Source organism: Dromiciops gliroides, chromosome 4 (assembly GCF_019393635.1).
Source record: "Dromiciops gliroides isolate mDroGli1 chromosome 4, mDroGli1.pri, whole genome shotgun sequence".
Lineage (NCBI taxonomy): Eukaryota > Metazoa > Chordata > Mammalia > Microbiotheria > Microbiotheriidae > Dromiciops > Dromiciops gliroides.
This window is the reverse complement of record NC_057864.1, coordinates 25,996,576-26,017,195: the sequence shown is the minus strand read 5'-3', so window position 1 is coordinate 26,017,195 and position 20,620 is coordinate 25,996,576. Positions and strand designations below refer to the sequence as shown.

The 20,620-nt window shown below is 47.6% G+C and overlaps 1 protein-coding gene across 2 annotated transcripts in view; it reads left to right on the top strand.

Annotated features, from left to right (window-relative positions):
• The first annotated feature begins 1,346 nt into the window (after positions 1–1,346).
• Positions 1,347–20,620, top strand: part of SCP2 (sterol carrier protein 2) — a 72,343-nt gene continuing 53,069 nt past the window's right edge. Inside the window, exons 1-5 of one of the 2 annotated variants that reach the window (XM_044001267.1) lie at positions 1,347–1,510; positions 10,639–10,696; positions 12,347–12,418; positions 15,330–15,461; positions 17,012–17,076. In XM_044001267.1, coding sequence (XP_043857202.1) covers positions 1,439–1,510; positions 10,639–10,696; positions 12,347–12,418; positions 15,330–15,461; positions 17,012–17,076 — 399 coding nt within the window. In that variant the 5' untranslated portion in view covers positions 1,347–1,438. The remainder of the gene's footprint in view (positions 1,511–10,638; positions 10,697–12,346; positions 12,419–15,329; positions 15,462–17,011; positions 17,077–20,620) is intronic. The other variant, XM_044001268.1, reaches the window with a different exon arrangement.

The following is a 20,620-nucleotide window of genomic DNA, read 5'->3' as shown; positions in this document are numbered from 1 at the left end:
CCCATTGCAGGGATCAAGGCAGCACCTGGTCCAGCCAGGTCCAAGTCTGTCTGCCAGCTGGTAACAGCCCAGGAGGTGGGGCCCCAATCTCCAGTCAGAGTCCAGGTCCAAGGTTGGGGAGTGAGTGCCTGGTTTCATATGGGGCAGCCTGGGGAGCCAGCATTCTGGACAGACCTGTGCTGCTTCTCCCTCTCTTCTCATCCTCTACAAGGACACTGGTTCTAGTGGCTGAGACCCTCAGCTCTGTTCCTCATTCCCTGGCTGTCCTCAGTTTCCCCATCTGTAAAATGGCCTGTGAAGTTCTTCCTACCTATAGATATCTGTGATCCTATGAATATGCCAGACATCCATGCTGAGCCTTCAAAAAGTGGTCTAAGGATCATCAATTCTGTGGTGGACAAAAAGACCACCTGGGGATTAGAGTGGCCTGGGAAGGCTTCTTCTTGGAGGCCAGCCTTGAAGGAAGGGTTGGAGTTTTTGTGTTTTCCATGAATAAGCAAAGTTTATTTACAGGTCAGTGAAAACAAACAGAACTGAGATCAGGGCTCTTGGGAAATAAGAACAGGCTTTTATGCGCCCCATCGTCCAACAGTCTGCTTGGCCTCTGCTCCATAAAGCCATTGTCTTGGGCAGCCGTCCCTGAGGGGCTACACCCAGGCCAGCTTCTTGAGGGCCTTAGCTCCTCTCTACACTCCTTCACTCTGCATTCCTCCGTAGCTCCCGGCTGCTGGAGCAGGTCCTCTTCTGCCTGACTTTGGGCTATACCTGTTTGCCCATCACTTTTACCCTTCTCCTCAGCTCCCAGCAAGTGTTACAGGCGGCGGCGACATCGGAGGATGAATCGAAGAGGGGCCTGCGGGGGCTGCAAGGTGACTACAAGCACAGAATGGGCTCTAGGCTACTCTCCCAAACATCCATTCCCCCTGGGGGGGGGTGCCCACAGAGTGCTGGCTGCTTTTACCTTCTAAGGAGATAGCACTTGTAAAGCATTTAGCACAGCGCCTGGCACAGTCTAGGCGCTTAACAAACGTGTATGGATTGTTTGATTGATTGCAACTTCACGCACACCTATACCAACAAGGGAGGACTGAGTCAAGAACAAGCTGGGCAATGAGTGGCGACGCGCACGCGCACCCAGAAGGGCACGAAGGTGGGGGCTGGGTGCCTGTGCGTGGATGAGGGTGAAGCCAAGAAGCGACTTGAGTTGGGCCCGGACTGGCGCACGCGCACACCCGTCCCTAGGGCGCCGATGGGAGGAGCATGTGTCCCAGGGCTTCGAGTTCGGCTCTGCCGGATGACGCAGAGGCCTCGCCCCGCCCCCGCCCCGCCCCCGCCCCGCCCCCACGGCCGTCCCGCCCCTTCGGGAGCCTGCTCTCCTGTCCTGTCAATCCGTCCCGTCAGTGAGTTCCTGAGGTCAGGCCTTCAGCGCCCTCTCGCCATGGCTGCCGCTCTCTCGAGGTCGAGCGTCCCCTCCCGGCGCGTGTTCGTGGTGGGCGTGGGGATGACCAAGGTAACGGCCCAGCCTGGCCCTGCCCTCGGGGAGCTCCCTGCCTAATGGGGGAGCCCCGATAAAATGTGGCTAACTCACAAGAAGGAAGGCGCCGGGAGCAAGAGGGGTGGGGGAGGGCTTCCCGGAGGACGTGGGATTTCAGCCGGAGGAAGAGAGGCCACCCGGGCACGGGGCACGGCCAGGGCAAATGCCCGGAGTCTGGAGATGGAGCGTGGACGGCAAGGAACGGCCGGGTTTGGGGGGGCGGGGAGGCGCAAGAAGCCTGGACCGGGAGGAGAGGGGGCTTTGGATGCCAAGTAGCCGATGTTGTGTTTGCTTGTGGAGGCAATAGGGATCCCCGGAGTTTACAGAGTAGTGGAGGGAGGGTGACGGGATCAGACCTGCGCTATAGGAAGATCACTTTGGGGGCTGGATGGGGGGTGGATTGGAAGGGAGAGACACGAGACGGGGAGACCCCCGCTCCCCTTCTCCCCCAGCAGGTATTGTCATTGGCCACGTGGGAGGGGATGAAGGATCTACCCAGGGTGGTTGCAGTGTCAGCTAAGAAAAGGGCGCATAATCTGTGCAGATACGATTAGCGTTGGCAACAAATTGGAAATGTTGGATGAGTGGGAGGAGTCAAGGACAAGCATTTGTTTATTGATTGATTGATTGGTTGAGGCAATTGGGGTTAAGGGACTTGCCCAGGGTCACACAGCTAGTAAGTGTTAAGTGTCTGAGGACAGATTTTAACTCAGGTCCTCCTGACTCCAGGGCCGGTGCTCTATCCACTGCGCCACCTAGCTGCCCCTAGGACAAGCATTTACTGAGCACCTCCTGTGGGTCCAGTTTTAACGTCAGGGAAAAACAGCCTCCTTCCTTGCGAAGCCTCAGATCTATTGGAGCCTGGTGTCAGCACATAGTTGGCACCCAGTAGACACTTGTTAGGAGAAAAGGGGGAGGGTTATAGGGCCATAGGATTTAGATCTGAGAGATTTGAGGATTACAGATTTAGGACTGGGAGGGGGGGGAACCTTAGAGGGCCTCTCATCCACCCTCCTTATTTTATAGATGAGGAGACTAAGAGACAAAAAGGGAGAAATGACTGCTCATGGTCACCCACATTGTAAGTAACTCAGCCAGGCTTTAGGTGATAAGAAAAAAAAGAAAACAAAACAACTCAGACAAGCTGCAGCTGGAATTGGAACTCAGGCTGTGCACTCACAGGGCACTTTCCATTTTTATCCTAGTGCCAGAGCTAGGGTTTAAATGCAGCTCTCCGGACATCAAATCTAGAGGAAAGTGTTCTTTCCTCTATGCCCACAGAAGGTGGCATTTGGGACCCAGAAGCCCTTGGGGGAGCAAGGTGGAATCCCAGGGGAAAAGGCACTCACCCTCTATGTGTCTTTTGAAGCTGGCAAGTTTGCCAGCTTTATTCCTGAGGGCTGTGGGAACCATGCCAGAGGATGGGCAACCATGTTCTGTTGCATCTTTATTTTGTCAAATATTCTCCAGTTACATTTTTTTTTTTGAGGCAGTTGGGGTTAAGTGACTTGCCCAGGGTCACACAGCTAGTAAGTGTTAAGTGTCTGAGGCCGGATTTGAACTCAGGTACTCCTGATTCCAGGGCTGGTGCTCTATCTACTGCGGCACCTAGCTGCCCCTACATTTTAATCAGTTTGGGGCTTGGGCTGACACTCAGGCTAGGGGATAGGGGGTTGGAGTAGATGGTTTCTGGAGGTCCTTCCAATTTGGAGCTTCAGTGGCCTCTTAGGTCTTTTCCACCCCAAACATTGTGTGATACTCCTATGATGTTCTCCAGTCAGGTGATTTCTCTAGTGGGTTTCACTATTGCATAAAATCCAGCCAGTTCCTGATGTGCCAGCTGTTTGTCATCTTCTGAATATAGTTTATAGAATCACAGGACTTGGGGGTGGCTAGGTGGCACAGTGGATAAAGCACCGGCCCTGGATTCAGGAGTACCTGAGTTCAAATCCGGCCTCAGACACTTGACACTTACTAGCTGTGTGACCCTGGGCAAGTCACTTAACCCCCATTGCCCTGCAAAAAAAAAAAGGAAAAAAAAAAGAAACACAGGACTTGAAAGGGAGCCCAGTGACCATCCGGGATAGGCCATTAGGGAGTTTTTCCTTCCTTCAAACCTAAAATATGCCTTTGCCGTGTGAGGAAAACGATGCCTGCTCAATAATTCTCTGGAACTCAGCATAGGTGATGTGTCAAAGGCTCATTTATTGTCATTATCACCAGAATGGGCAATTCAGTCTGCCGATGGTGGGTGCAGACAATGGGGGCTTGCAGATCCTAGTCCCTAACGCAAATGGCCCCTCCCCTTTTTCATCACTGGTATGATTACTCAAGAGTTACAATCTATGCACAAAAATTAGCTAACCAGAACGAAGTATTCCTAACCTTAATTTCCATAATTATTCTTTGGGTTCTTAGCCAATAGGGGAGGTGACCCAGGGGCATTTCTTCAATCTTCCCTTATATGGACACAGCCCAGGAGAGGACCTAATTGAGACCAGCTCAGGGCTCCTTGAACCATGTGATCTTGTTTGCTGGAAGGGAAGGAGGGGGACTGAGACCTTTTTCCTCCAACTGGTCCTGGGGAGTGTAATTTGAATGGTGACTATTATGTACTTATTGAGAGGAGACCATTCCCCATTTCCTCACAGCTGTTTCTCTGGGACATGCAGAATGGGGACTCTTGTTCTTCCAGGTGGCAGCCCTTGTAGTTCTCGAAGAAGCTGTTCTATCTTCCTTGAAGCTCTTTCCCAGGTGGTCAAAGCAACTATATCCTGCAGAGCTTTTACAGAAGACCATCTCCCGCACACATCTCCTACTTTGAACTTGTGAGGTGATTGATCTGTGTATGAGACTTTATATTTTTCTCATCTCAGTAGGTCTGGCCCAGTGTTTGTAGCTTGTCAGATCTTTCTGGATTCTATCCTACATCCTGTTAGTTATTCCTCCCAGCTTTTTGTCTTCTGCAAATTTGATACTTTATTTAAGGCATTGATAAAAATGTTAAACAATCCAAGGACAAGTTAGTGCCTCTGCCACTTAACAGCATAACATAATTTTCTTGTCTATCCCTTTATTTTTTTTGAATGTTTGATTTTTCTTTATCTGATAGCATGATTGCAACTCCTACTTTTTTGGATTCACTTCATGTATAGTAAAATTTTTCCCTGTATCCTCAGTTTTCTTTTGTGTATGTTTGTTTTTAAAATGTGTGCCTTTTAAGCAACAGATTGTAAGGTTTTGTTTTCTTATCCAATTTGTTACTCTTTTTTGTTTTATGGGATTGTTGAATCTCCATTCACATTTAAAACTATAAGAGTTAGGTTTATATTTTCTTCCATCAGTCTCTAATATTGAGGATTTTTTCAAGTTATGATTTTTTTCCTTCTGATGTAAACAAATTATTATGTTTCTTTAGTTTTTTTTAAGGTAGCCCTGTGCCCATTGGCTTTTTTCTCCTTACCCCCACCCCCTCTTCTATTTGTTCCTCTTTCTTTCCTTTTGGGGTTTTGCTTATTAGTTCCTTTTCCCCTCCTACTTTTAACTGGTTATATAATTTTCCCTCTTCTTTCTTTTCAGTCAAGTAGATTTCCCTTTTCTCTCCTCACTTTCAGCTAGTCCTGTTCATTCATTTAAAAAATTTCATTTTTTGGTGCCCCTTTTTCAAAAAGGATTTCTCTCTTTTCATTATCTATTCTCTCTATCTACTCTAGACCCTCATTCTCTGATTCATGACTCCTATAATTATCTGGTCTCTCTCTTTTCTGTATTCCTCCTGCAATCAGAATTTCCAAGGTGTTCATTCTAGGACACTTTCCCTCTAGACACGTTCTGCCATTGCCTTGTAAGACTTGCTGATTGATTTTGGAATACACAAGCATATTTCATAAGGCCTAAGATGTGACTTACAACTAAGGATCACTTATCTTGAAATGCTGAGCATCATTTTACAGGATAACAAATGGCTATTTAGTGAAACAGGACTTTTCAAGCATTTCTGATGAAAAGACCAGAGCAGAGTAGCCACATTGCAACCTAGGAGGGTCACTTTATTTGGACCATTAGAAGGAACTATACAATGATATAGTGCTAACACCAGTGCAGGAGAGGAAACAGGTGTCGCTCCAGCACCTTCATATCTTCCCAGGGTATGGAGGGGTTTAAATAAGAAAAACAGGACCTGGGGGTGTATTGGTTCTGTTATGAGGGTCTGTTTTTTTTTTGTTTTTTTTGTTTTTGTTTTTATTTTTGTGGGGTAATGGGGGTTAAGTGACTTGCCCAGGGTCACACAGCTAGTAAGTGTCAAGTGTCTGAGGTCAGATTTGAACTCAGGTACTCCTGAATCCAGGACTGGTGCTTTATCCACTGCGCCACCTAGCTGTCCCTGTTATGAGGGTCTGAAGAGGGGAAAGAGATGGGAGAGTAAAAGGAATACACGAATGTAGAAAGATTTGATGCTTGGGAGAGTGAGATCCTACAGATGAGGAGGGAGCATGGGGGGGGGGATGGAAAGTCTTTGTAACTTCTGTTTTTTCCATATCTCCTCAGTTAATTCTTTCCTAATGTTTCCCTATTACCTCAAAACCTAGGAATAGGGAGCTCAGACTTTTAGCTTTTTCTACAAAGCATTCACCCCATCAGGTTCATGTCCAAGTGTGTCACAGACATGAGTCTGAATCTCTGCTCTCTCTGGGCTGCTCAGACAGGTTTGTACTTGTCTCAATGTACCTCCTCAGTGGTACTTGGTGTCCTGGTAGGGATGCTAGCACCCGGTTTCTTGGGCTTGATATTGGAACCTTTTGATACTCACAGAATTATAGTTATCTCTCCCATGCTTCTTAGAAGCAGCAAGTACAGACACAGCAGAGAGGGAAGCAATACTGGGGCCGTGGGCTCATGGCTCTCCTGTGGTCTGCTAGGGAGGCTTTTCTTTCTACCAAGGGCTTACAGTGGGAAAGCACAAAATGGAGGCTTGGTTTGGCCAATGAGTGCCTTTTGAACGTATGCCAGGCCCCACTCAACAGCCAATCAGAAACCCATCTCTTTACCACAGGGGAGGATGACCAGAGTCAGCAACAGAATATCTGCCATGCTCCAGATGGGGGAGCAGGGGCCTTCCATTCCATGTCATCCCCCCTCTTCTGGGTGGGCCGGCAGAATGCCCCACATGCTCTGAGGTTCAGCTCCCATCGGCCAGGTCCCCGTTAACAAGAGTTTTACTGATGCCTTTTAATTTTACACCAGTCATTTCTAGTTTGACACATTCCTCGTAGCAAAGAAAACCAGTCAGGCAAAGCACTGGATACGGTGACTGTCTAAAACTGCACACAGCATTCTGCCCTTCTCTGTTTGGGGAGGGAGGTCTTTTAGGCTCTGGTCTTTGATGACTGAGTTTGAGTGACCTTTCCATTCACACTGATGTAGTCCTTGTGTCTTCTTTTGGTCCTGCTTGCTGGACTCTTCATCTGTTCAGAGCCACAACCCCAGCGCTTCCCGACTTGCTTCTTCAAATTCCTCTTCCTTGTTGTTTCTTACTGCGCAGTCATACTGCACTGGGCTCATAAGCTGGTTTTTCCAGCCACTTCCTCACTGATGGATGCTCCCTTTGTTCCCATTTTCTTGCTGCCCGAGGCAGCATTGCTGGCACTTTGGCCCGTGTTTGGCCTGCCGTGTTTAGGGCATGTGCCCAAGAGTGGGCTCCTTTTCTCAAAGGATGGGAGCAGTTCAGTCCCTTTTCTTTCATCCTTCCAAACTGGGGTCCAGAAGAGCTGGGCTCATTCCTAGCTTTATGCACCGCAGACTCGTGTTGCTGGCTTTCCACAGCCTCTCCAACATGGACTGTTCCTGATTTTTGTCATCTTTGTCAGCTTGTAGGGTGTGAGGGGAAGCCTCCGTTGTGGGCATTTCCCTACCACTGGTGATTTGGAGCTCGTTTCCTGGCTTCATTTGTCTCGTGCTTCCTTTGAAAATGCTTTGTTCCTATCATTGCCCACTTAGCTGTTGAGAAATGGGGCTGTTTTGTTTTTTAATACAAGTATGGCAGAAGATGCTTTATTAGATCCCAGGTAAGCCCTATGTGCTTGCTATGTGGCCCTGCTCTGCCAATGTTGTCCTGAAATAATAAAAAGGATGTTGGGTTCATATAATGATGCTGTCAAAAAAAAAAAAAAAGGACATTGGGTTCACTTGGCCAGACCTGGTTTTGATGAATTGTGTCTCTAGTCTGACTTTGTGGTTGTCGCTTCCTGTTCTAGACAGACACCATCCTTTAGTGACCCATTCGCAGATTTTCTCAGGAATCCAGGTCTGTGTCATTGGCTTATAATTTGCAACTGCTCTTTTTACTTTTCTGCTAAGTCGATTATTTTCCCTTCTCTAGTCCTTTGGTGCCTTCCTAACTCTTGGGTCCTTTCCCACATCACTGAGAGTTTGGGGACTTTCTGTTCAGACGTTATCGTTCATCTGAGCCAGGTGGCTCGAATTCATTAAGGACAGCTAGGTTCTCTCTTAGTAGTTCCTGGTTTAGATCTAACCAATCAGTTAACTGACACACATTTATTAATCGCCTAGTGTTGACTCCCTGTTAGTCATTTTTGTTATTAGTCATGTTTATCTTGGCATTACACTCAACTCTGCTGCTATGCCTTTGCCCTAGTAGGCCTTACCTTTTGCCCTGCTGATGCATCCTAACCTGTGGCAGACCCTTTAGATATTGTCTCCTCCCATTACAAGAGGAACTCCTTGTAAGCAGGGACCTTCTCACTTTCCTATTTGTATTCCCATCAGGCACACAATAAGCACATAATAAATGTTTTTTTCATTCATTAATTTTGTTCATTCCAGTCCAAAGGGCTGTAAACCATTCCAAGACTGGTTCTTTATGGGACCAGGAATTGAGGAATCTTCCTATAGGGCACCTCATACCTAACATGCATCCACACAATTATTAAGTGCTCATTGTATGACCAGCATTTTACTGGGTGATGTAGGTAATACAGAAGAAGCTGAGGAAGGACACGATTCTGCTCTGGAGCTGACTTAGAGTCTCTTTGTGAAACAAGGGCATAGACACATGAAATCATGAACAACTAGAAGAGGCTTCCACATAGTCTGTCAGGGGGTCCTTGAACCCAAACCCAGGCCTTCTTCAACAGCATCTTACACTTATCCCAAGCCATCTGTGACCTATTTCTTTTTGCTCCGAAGGCCCTTAATCACACAGACCTGGCTTGGCAGGGGCTGTGCCGGATGCACTAGCTTCATTCGTTTGTTTGTTCATTCGTTCGTTTGTTCATTCTTTCGTTCATTCGTTCATTCGTTCATTCATTCATCCATCCATCCATCCATTCATTCATTCATTCAGGACGCATTTATGAAGCACTTCTGTGTGCTGGGCACTGCTCAAGAATACAAAAAATAAAACCTGAAACGGCTCCTGAATTTAAGGAGAAATACATTCTGTTGGGGGCAACAATAGGTACACAGATAAATAAATGCAACATACATACCCAGTAACGTCCGAGGTAGAAGGGCATTCATGCCTGGGGGAAATTGGGAGAGGGTTTGTGGAGGAACTAAGACCTTGAAGGTGAGGAGTGAGTGCTTTTCAGGTACGGAAGCCAACGCTTCCCATAGAAAGGGGCTGATTTTGGAGGCGGGGGTGCGCCTGTGGCTCTGGTTATGCAGTATATGACCACCACAGTGAAATGCCATATGTGAATCATCTTTCACAGGTCTTTTTAAAAATTAAATTTTTCTCAATTAACTAGTATTTTTTCCTCCTTTGTGCTCCTTCTCCCCCCACTTTCAAAATTGTAACTTTCGTGCCTCCTTGTACTACCTCCAGTAACTAATAGGAGGCAGGAGATGACCACTTTTGACCATCACCCGTGGCAAACCACCACACTTGCCTGGGTCTCCATTTTCCCTTCTGTAAAGTAACCACGAGTGGACTAAATCAGGGTTTCTTAAACTTTTCCCACCTGTGATCCCTTTTTGCTTGCGAAATTTTTATGCTACCCTACGTATATAGGAGGTATGTTGCCGTTTTTTGTGACCCCCCCCCCCACATTCAGTTATAGGACCCTTCATGCGACCCACACCTTAAGAAGCTTTGGACTAATTGATTTCTCGAGCTTCCTTTCAACTCCAGAATTCTGATTTTGTTCTGTCAATAGTGACTGTTGTAAATAACCTGCTTTAATCTGTTGTAAAGACAAAGAGATGAATGCTCTCCTTTAGATGTTATTTCCTTCATTAGAATGAGCGCTTCTTGAGGGCAGGTGCTGTCTTCTTGCGTGTATTTGTACCCCCAGTGTTTGGCCTGATGCCTGACAGAGGAAGCAGTAATCCTTGTTTTTTCACCAGACAGACCCAGTGCTCTGAGGATAGTAAATAGGAAGGGGAGTAGAATATAGGGGAGTGTCTTGGATGGAGAAATGGGCAGGAAAGGAGGGACAACATCAAGAATTATCGTGGAGAGACATGGAAGGAGGAGCTTGGGGACAGGAGCACCAGCTATGACTTTGATCTCCAGAGTGTCCCCCTGGTGGGGGGGGGCAAACCCCATGTGGGTTCTGTCTCTTCCTGCTTCAGCTTGGGTTGGCACATGCCCAAGCCAGGAGGCTCCAAGGCAATGTCTGGCCATAGCAGCTGAAGATGGGGATTGTTGTTATTAAACATCAAATTATAAACTCAATAACCATCAATGAAAATGAGCCGTCAGATGGACATGGGAAACGTAGGGTCAGCATCTTATTACAGATCCTGGGGTTTTAACAGGGCAGAACCAACAGGCAAAGACAATGCTTTGCTTGTATGTCGCCCTCCAGCCAGGCCTGAGGCTCTGTCTGCCTCCTCTTCCCCACTTCCCTCTACCTCCGCCTCCCCTCTCTCATAGCTAACTATTAAAGACCTTTGAACTCTATAACCAAGCAACATTTGAATAAATTACCAACATCTCTGTTCCCTGGGTCACGGTCATTATTAAAATAAGAAAAATTACTCCCCGTTCTTTATGATGTGAATTTCTAGCATCTACGAGACCCAGTTGGTAAAATCGAGACACGGTCCATGTACTGATTGTTTTCCTCTTGTTTTTCTAGTTTCAGAAGCCTGGGCTTCAGGATTCAGTGGACTACCCTGACCTGGCAAAAGAAGCAGGTAAGCAACCCATGGAGAAGCTGATCTCTAATCCCTCTTTTTTTCTGGTGCAGAAAGTCCCAAACCCTCAGGGGAGGGGGGGCCTTGTAGCTGGCACAGGCTGGCATTGGTGCCAGGAGTCAGTGCTAATGAGTTAGGGGGGAGCAGGAGAGGGCGTTCCACCTGGGGTCAGGCTGTCCTTCCCACATTTTTGGCAGCTGCATGGTCAGTAGGATGGTTGTTACTCGACTGCGCGGGGTCTCTGTCGTCTGCAGTTGGCGGCCCTGTGTATTGGTTGAAAATGGGCCCTCATCTGTGCTGGGGGATCAAGACTACCAGCCTGGTTTAGGGGAGGGAATGCTCTTGCTTTGCAGATGAGATTGGGAGCCTGAGTCAGGACCATTTTAAAACCCTAAAGCGGAATATCTGTTAAATTGAGCTGTGCTTACTCTTTCTTGGTGTCGTGGACCGATGGTCTGTGTGTCAGTGAGGGGAGACCCCAAAAGTGTGACCGTGTATGGACGGTGAAAAAGCCCAAGTGGGAGTCAGGCAGGCCGGGCCAGGAACGGGCATCAGGGTGCCCAGAGATCAGCAAACAGGAACTGGGTAAGAAAGAATTCATCAGAAGATTAAGAAATAGACATTTGAGAGAATCAGTGCGGTTCAGTAGAAGGGCTCTAGTGGTGCAGAGACCTAGCTTCTCACTGCCTGCTGGGTATCCTTATGCCCAAGTGGCCCCTCGGCAACCCAGGCAGGGAAGTGTTCAGACAGACTGTTTCCTGATCCTAGTGCAAAAAAGTCTTTCAGAACACGTGCTCTGCCCTGAGCTGTCTAACCAAGCAAACTGGGATTGCCCTTCTGTGTCTGGAGGGAGAGCCCTGCCTGACAGATCTCCACCGTGGTGGGTGCCACCATGTTGTCCTTGTCACACCCCTTCCTTGAGGATGCCCTGCTCTGTGGAAGGACCTCACTGCTTATAGCTTCAGTCTTTAATCCTGGCTGTGGGTAACACAGCTCTCATTCCCCTTTCCCTCACTTCCCTCAGGACTTCAGGGGGGGTTAAATGCTATTTTACTAAAAAGGGTGTAGGTCATCCATTTGTCTGACTGAGGCTTCTGGCGCTTTGACCTATGTCAGGATCAGCTAGCTGCTGGATTTCTCCTTCCCTGACTTAATTTAAACTGTTCCTTAATTATTATACAGTCATCCCTTCCACATGGTGGGGATTAAGGGCACAGCGTCCCTGCAATCTGGGAAATTTGTGTACAACTTTTGGCCCTCGCTTCATACCAGAGAAGTCGTCTGAATTATTATGATATTAAAAGAAAATATGTAGATCCTATACGATACTATACATACATTTTATGCATTTCTAAGTTTCTAAACTTTTTCTGTCAAGCTTTCATATATCATCTGTGGCTTCCCCCAAACTCCCCCAAATTCCCATTTAATTTCTTATGCCGACCCACGATACATCGGAACCATAATGGGCAAAGTCACAGTGTGGAAGGAATGACTGTGTTAGACCAAAGGTACATGTATGAAGCTTGACTCTGAGAGACTGTATAAGGATGGATTTGCTGTTTAAACTTTGGAGAATGCTAGAATTTAATTCTTGTATTAAGTGTCAGTTCACAAAATCTTTTTGTTAAAATATTGTTTTTTGAATAGGCCTGAAGGCTCTGGCTGATGCCCAGATCTCTTACTCGGAAGTGGAGCAGGCATGTGTCGGCTATGTGTATGGTGAGTTAGTGCCATCACCCCTCGCTCTCATGGGTAACGACTGGACATGGGCGTCAAGAAGACGTGGGCTCAGTTCCTGCTTGGGATGCTCACTCTAGCTGTCTCCTCACCTCTCAGCTACCACTGCCTTATCTGTCAAGTGAGGGCAATAATATTTTCATTGTAAAATGAGCTGGAGCAGGAAATGGTCATGCCCTCCAGTATCTTTGCCAAGAAAACCCTAAATGCAGTCACGAAGAGCTGGACATGAACGAGCAACAAGAACCTCATGAAAAGCCTTTGCAAAAGCTTATGGTCAGTTACCATTATAATTATCATTGTTATCTCTCATTTCAATGGAAAAACCCGTTCTGGAAAACTCACCCCGATATACAAAAGTGTGACGTGAGATATGGTGTCCCATGCCCACGGACTTCTGTGTCTGCAGAGAGACGGCTGGAGAAGGGAATGTTTCCAGTTGCTTTCCTTGGCCCTTCTTGACCTCCCTGGAGGATTTGTCCCTGTTGACTGCTCTCGTCCCATGGGCTATTATGGCTCTGCTGCCTCTTGGCTCTGCTTCTACCTGACTGACCGCACCTCCTTAGGCGTCTCTTCTGGCCCATCATCGATGCACCTCTAGGCCCTATTCCGCACCCTCTTCTCCATGGGTCAGCGATCTTTTCTATGCTGATGACTCCCACATCTCCGTATCCAGCCTCGGGCTTTATTCTGAGCTCCAGTCCAACGTTGCCAGATCCCTGCTGGACATTTAAAAATGGATGCTTCGTGTTCCTTTCGGTTGTGTCTGACTCTTTGTGACCTTGTTTGGAGTTTTCTTGGCAGAGACACTGGAGAGGTTTGCCCTTTCCTTCTGTAGCTCATTTTACAGATGAGGAAACTGAGGCAAACAGGGTGAAGTGACTTGCCTAGGGTCACACAGCCAGTAAGTGTCTGAGGCCAGATTTGACGAGTCTTCCTGACTCCAGGCCTGGTTTTCTTTGTACTATGGCGCCACCTGGCAGCCTCTTAGAAGTCTCATCATTCAACATGTCCAAAAGAGATCTTTCCACTCTGCTTCTGGACTTTCCTCCTGTTTCTGAGGGTGTCTCCTTTCTTCTAGTCTCCCGCAGTCTCAGCTGGGGTATCATCCTTAGCTTCTCCGCCTTCCTCACTGTGCACATCCAGTCAGCTCTCAGCTCTTGTGTTTGTCTTCACTCCATCTCTCACACCTGACTCCTTATAGTTACTCACACCCTTACTTACCTCATGAACTTCTTCCTAGACCGGGGTTTGGTAGGCCCTGACCCAAGGGCCCCACACCCAGACCGTCATTGGTTTCTCTGCCTCACAGCCTTCTCTCTAATCTGTCCTCCAAGTCATCAAGCGTTTGTTCAATGCCGCCTTAGTCTCCTCCCGGTAAATGCCAGTGGTCCAGCCAAAGTGACCTCGCTGTTTGTCCCCCACAGTGCTCCGCCTCTGTCCTCTCGTGGCATTCACCATGCACTAATCTCATTGGAGTGACTTGGGCACCTCAGTGGTTCTTAAGCTCTCAGGGCTCTTGGTCTCAGGGCTCTTGAAAATTCTCGAGGACACCAAAGAGCTTTTGTTTATGTGGGTTATTTCTGTTGTGAGTTACCCTATTATTACTTTTATTATGGAGATAGTTTTGAACCTGCTTCAAGGTTTTGGGGGACCCTGGACGGTCCCCGGACCACGCTCTGAAGCTCGTTTGAGTATATGTATCTCCTGGTTAGACTAGAAGAGCCTTCGGGTGGGTCAGGATGAAGCTTCATTTTTGTATCCTGGTGTCCAGCATGTTTGCTGTATCGGCATTTGCCTCCTTGTTACCTCTATGACCCAAATAATTATGAATTTGTGTGGATTCCGCCTTTCCTATGTTTCTCCATCTGTCTCTTTCCTCTCTTTTCATGGCCACCCCCCTCCCCCAGTTACCACTCACCCAGAGCTTTGCAGTAACCTCCCAAAGGGCCCACCCCCATTCTTTCTCTCTTCTAATCCAATCTTCATGCTGCTTCCAGAATAATCTTTCTTGTGAGGACATGTTACTGCACTTTCAAATCTTCCATGGCTCCCCATGGCCTACAAAGTAAGGACCAAGCTTCTGTACCTACCATTCAGAGCCCTCTCTTGTCGTTTTCCTAGTGGGGATTAGTAAATGGGGCAGTGGATAGAGTGCTGGGCCTGGAGTCAGGAAGACCTGAGTTCTAATCTAGTCTCAAATACTAACTGGATGTGTGACCCTGGGCAAGTCATTTTGCCTCTGTTTGCCTTAGTTTCCACCTCCCTCTCAGGATGATATAATAACTGTAAGTCACTTAGCACAGTCCTTGGCACAGGGTTGTTGCTGTATAAATGTTAGCTATTGTCATCATCATTAATTTCCCTGACCATGCCCTGGACAGCCCTTCCTGCTTCTTGCAGCCAGTACTTGGGTGCTGCCCCCTCCTCCATGAGGCCTTCCCTGTCTTTTGGGAAGCTCCCTGTTGCACTGAGCACGTCACACTGCAGACCGTAGCTCAGGGTGGCCGAGAAGGCCCTGACCCTGGCCTCAGGCCAGCTACCTTTGCCAAGTCGCTTCCCAAGTCTCTGAACCTCAGTTTCTCTATCTGTCAAACAGGAAGAATAGCGCATTCCCTATTTTCCGGGATTGTCATAAAGTGCTTTGTGAAGTACAGAGTCCATGTTAAACGTGCTGTTCACCACCACTCCTCTTGTCGTTATGTACTGTGTAGCTCGGTGTCTCTGTGCCTCCTCTTGCTGTAAGCCGCCCCCGTGGAAGGCTCCTTAGACACTTGCAGGGCTCGGTGGGGGTTCTGCTCTGAGGCATCTTACCTCCCCAGAAGCGCCTCCTTGTTGCTGTGGGACGCTGCTCCTCCTTCATCATTCCTTTCTGTCGCTCTCTTGTACGCAGGTGAATCCACCTCTGGCCAGAGGGCTGTCTACCACAGCTTGGGACTGACCGGAATTCCGATCTTCAATGTGAATAACAATTGTTCCACCGGCTCCACGGCCTTGTATATGGCTAGACAGCTGGTCCAGGGCGGTAAGACTCCCGGACTCGCGGCGGGCTTTGTCGGCGTGGCCCCTTTGGGCCCTTTGGATGTGTCAGTGCCCTTTTGGTCATTCTGCCACACGCACGAAGCAGGACAGCTGAGGTCCTTGTTGTGGACAGAGAGAGAACTGGACGCACACCCCTTTGCAGAGAGCCCGCCCCTGGTGCCCGCAGCACCGGACCCTGCACAGCTGCAGGGGCCAGGGACTGTTCCTGTGACACTGCAGAGGCTTCTGAGCGGCCCTTGGTGTCATGGGTCCCCTAGCCCAGCTCCTGCTTGGTGCATGAGGCCCATCCCACAGCTGTTCATTCAGCCTTTGCTTTAACACTTCCCCAAGATGGAGCTGGAGCTCACTACCTTAGGAGAGCCTCTCCTGGCTCTGGCCTCTCCTGGCTTCATGCTCTTTCCTAAGCCTGGTGTGCCTTTTCTTCCCCTTGATGGCTATTGATCCCTATTTACCTTCCAGGCCCACCCAAGTACTGCCTCCTCCAAGAAGCCTTTCTTGAGTCTCTGTGGTCAGTCATTGCCTTCCCGCAGGCCCCACTTAGCCCTTTGATAGGCAACTGTCCAATAAGACACTTCATCGCTTTGCATTGTGTGTTCCTCCTCTCCCCTGGTGCAGATCACAGCCCAGCCATCCCTTCTGGTCCTCACACACACACATCCACACACTCATACACTTACACACAGCTGGGAGATGTTTCTCTACAAACATTTTTTTATATTTCCTGCATCCTTTTCTGTTCTTACATGTCCTCGATTGTGTTGTTTGTGCTGTTTTTCTCATTTAAGTCACCATAGTGGATAAATGGCTGGACCTGGAGCCAGGGAGATATGGGCTCACATCTCAGCTGACACTTCTTGGCTATGTGGCCATGGACAAATCAATTCACTGCTTGACCCTCAGTTTTCTCATCTGTAAAATGGGAATACCCAGACCTGTGCTACTCTGCTTCCTAGTGTTGTTGCGGGGACGCACACAAAGGAACGTATATTGGGTGTTGTGAACCCTTCAAAGCTGTGTACGTGCCTGTGAACAATATGCTCGCACCTCTCGGTGACTGTTTGGGGCTTCCCCTGTGTGCCCTTTGGGCCTCCTGCAGTTTTGCATGTTCAAAGATCATTGTATCACTAGGTAACGGCTGGCATTTATGTAGTACTTTATGTCTCATTTGATCCTTGCCATTACTCTAGGAGGTGAGTGCTCTTACCCCAGTTTTACAGATGAAGAAACCGAGGCTGAGAGGGCCAGTGACTTGTCCAGGGTCACCCAGCTGGGAAGTATCTGATGCTGGATTTGAACTCAGATTCTTTGTGACTGCAGGCCCTGCACTCTGTGCACAGCACCACCCAGTGGACACACTCAATCATTCATTATCTCAATGGGAGAATGTTGGTATTCAAAAGAAAATGTTGTAAGCCCTGCTAAGCACACCCTGCACTTTATACAAGGGGTCCCTGCCCCCCAGGATTAATGAACTTGGATTTGTTTCCTGTGCTTCTGAATATTTGGAGATAAACCCCTAACTTTTATCTTCAGGTTTGGCAAACTGTGTGTTGGCGCTTGGGTTTGAGAAGATGGAGAAGGGCTCCCTCGGAATTAAAGTGAGTGTTTCAGGTCTTTGTGGTATAAAGACTGACCCCAGCTTCTTATGTGTCAGATACAATCTCGGTAAGAGCAGCGGTGAGCATTTCTCTAGTGCGTCATACGTTATCTCCTTCTGTAGTTTGTGATGTGAGATGTATGCAGGATTATGACGAAGGCTTGCCTATCAGCCAAACGCTATTTTGGCCTATGCCCAGATTTCCCCTCCTGGCCTACCCTGATCCCCTGCTGTGGCAGGATGCTGACTGAGGGGCAGTAACACAAAGTCTCTGAATGGGCAGGGATCTCAGAGGGGCCTTGTCCAAGCTGCCCCACCTGTATGAGACCCTGGTTCTGCTCTGCCTGACAGTGGAGCCCTCTGGGGATGGGCCAGCCCCTCACTTGGAGGTAGCTTTAATTGTTTGGAAGTTTTTCCTTAAACATTTAGCCCTTGGACTTCTGTCTATTGTTCTGGATTCTGCTTTTAGGGGCTGACAGGGACTTGTCTAAACGCTCTTTTCCAGGATAATCCTTTTGATACAGACATGTTTATAACAGACACACACACACACACACACACACACACACACACGCCTGCTTAATTCCTTCTGAATAAGATGTGATAAGAAGAGAAGTGATGATCATTTGAAAGCTGACATTTTGATAACCCTTCTTGCTCTTTGCCCTTTGCCTTTGTTATCTCAGCTGAGCTTCATACCCTGCCCTGCTCTGAGTTGCGTCCTATAGGTGTTGTTATCCCCATTTTACAGGTGTGGGATTGGGGGCTGGGGAAGCATAAGTGACTCGCCGTTCCTTGGCCAGATTCCATGGACAGGTCACGTAGCATAAGGCCCAGGGGGATGGATGAAGTTCAATTTACTGCTTTGATTTCATTTTTCTAGTTTGCCTTGTTTGCTCTGTGGAGGTTTAAGGCAATGAATGGGCCCTGTGCTCTATTTCCTGGTTGCTGTCTCCTGAGGATTATGGGTCCTCTCCGCCCCTAATCTGCTGCCTATCAGGATTTATTATTTTCTGTGTTACCAATGGGCAGTTGTCTTCCTACTGCTGTTTCTGGTTTGCAAAATGACTTACAGATATTCTGTCATTTGATCTGCACAACAAGCCTGGGAGGCAGGTTTGTGTGAGGATCAAATGAGATGGTAAATGTAAAATGCTTAGGATAGTGCCTGGCACACAGCAAGTGTGCTGTAAATGTTAGCTGTCGTCGTCCTTCTTGTCCTCCTCCTCCTCCAGATTAAGAGACCGAGGCAGGAAGAGGTTAAGTGGCTTGCCTAGGGTCACGCTACTAGTAATTGCCTGATACTGGATTTGAACTCAGGTCTTCCTGTCTCTGTGCCCTGTGGCATCCCCCAGTTGCCCCTTGCCCTCAGTTTAAAGGCCTCTCAGTTGGATCTGCTGCTCTCCAGGCCAATAGATTTTTCTTGCTCCCCTTTCCCCGCTCAGAGGCACTTCATGCTGCCCCAGGAGCCCATCATTTCTATACCTCAAGGTACAGACCCCCATCAGTGTATATCTACCTTTCAGGACTCAGCTCAGAGCTCCACTGAGAGTGACTGAGGCTTCTCCCAGAGGCCTTCCTGGTCCCTGCTGGCCACTGCCTTTTTTTCTTTCCATCTGCACTTTTCTATGTAGCTTTGTGCCGGTGTTACTGCCTGTCTGCTTTTCTTCTCTACTCATTTCCCATTCGTACCTTCAGTTAATGCGTTCCTCGAGCACCGGATGGCATTGCTGGAGCCAGCCTGGGAGAGAAAAGCGCTCACCCACAGAGTGAGGGCCCGTCAGTCCCAAAGACTGGTCAGAGATGGCTCATGTCTTTCTTCATTTGTGTCTGTTTGTCTTCGATCCCCAGTTAAGCCAGGAGCTCTCTAAGGTCTGGGGCTTCTTCTCATTTGTTCAGTATTGTCATGGGGAGCATGGAGAAGGATCAGCCTGTGGTTCTTGGCATCTGACAAATGTGTAAACTACAGGTAGGAAGCTTTCGGGATAGTGTTCTGGCCCCGAGGCTGTAGCACAAAGAAATTAATTTTTTTTTTTTTATGGGGCAATGGGGTTAAGTGACTTGCCCAGGGTCACACAGCTAGTAAGTGTCAAGTGTCTGAGGCCGGATTTGAACTCAGGAACTCCTGAATCCAGGGCCGGTGCTCTATCCACTGCGCCACCTAGCCGCCCCAGAAATTAATTTTTTAAAAAAAGTTTTATTGGTGCTTCCCCTCCCCTGACCCCCTCCCCAGTCAGCTCTTATGCCTGGAGAAAAATAATCAAAAGCAGTCAAGTCAGCCATCATGTCTGGCTGCACATGTAGCTTTCCCCCTATAGTCTCTCACTCCTCCATCAAGAGAAGTGTTTCATTATCTGTTTTCTAGGAGCAAGAATGATCCTTGCATTTCAGTTGGATTCAGCTGCCTTTTAGCATTGTTTTCCCTTACATTATTATCAAAGTTGTGTATGGTGTATTCCGGGTTCTGCTTTTTTCACTTGCCACCAGGTTATGCGGATTTTCTCAAGGAAATACCGTCTCCCCTGTTGGACTTGTTATGCCTGTCCCAACTCATTTTGGTGGTTTTTAAGATCTCAAGATTAGAGCCTGGAAGAACTGTGTGTGCGCTGATCAATATCAGGTGATAGAGTTTCTTCTTCTTTTTTTTTTTTTAAGAATTTCATTTTCCCAAATTACATGTAAAATATAAATTTTGACATATTTTTTTTTAAAACTTTGTGTTCCAAATTCTCTTCCTCCCTCCCCTTCCCAAGAACTCAAGCAATTCAGTATAAGCTATACATGAACAGTCATGCAAAATATTTCCACGTTAGCCAGGTTGTGAAAGAAAACAGATAAAGGAGCTAACAAAAAAAAATTATGCTTGAATCTGTATTCAGATACCATCAGTTCTCTCTCTGTAGATGGATTGCATTTTTCATAAGACCTTCAGAATTATCTTGGATCATTGCATTGCTGAAAATCACCAAGTCATTCACAGCAGATCATCTGACAATATTGGTGTTATTTTGTATAGCTAATAGAGTTTCGGAAGGCCACAGTGACTGAGCCCTGTGCTCCTGGAAACAGCCTGGCCTGAGAAGTACTTGACCTTAATTAGGATTCAGCCGAACCCTCTGAGCCTTTGTCTGCACTCCCTCTGTTTCTGCCTTTCTCTGGAGACAATCTCTTCGTAGGGGCCACTTCCTTTCCTTCTCCCCCTTGACCATGAACCTCTCCCTGTCTTTTTCCCTCTTGGTCTCTGTCCTTTTTTTCTTCTGTCTCTGCTCCTAATGTTTCTTGCTCACATTCTTTCCTTTACTGGACATGATGTAGAGCTGAATTTGTTTAATACACCTTTATATTTTTTATTCCTCTTTTAAAAAGCTGGTGGTTTGAATGTTGGTGGTTGTGTCCATGTAAGAAGCTGTTTTTTGTTTTTTTTTGCTTCAGTGTGGAACTCAATGTGGGCTATTCTTAGTCTTTGATAGAAAAACAAGATTACCACCCACTGGCGGGTGAAGCTACCCAAGATCCTTATCTGTGTAGCCAACTGTGGAGATTTC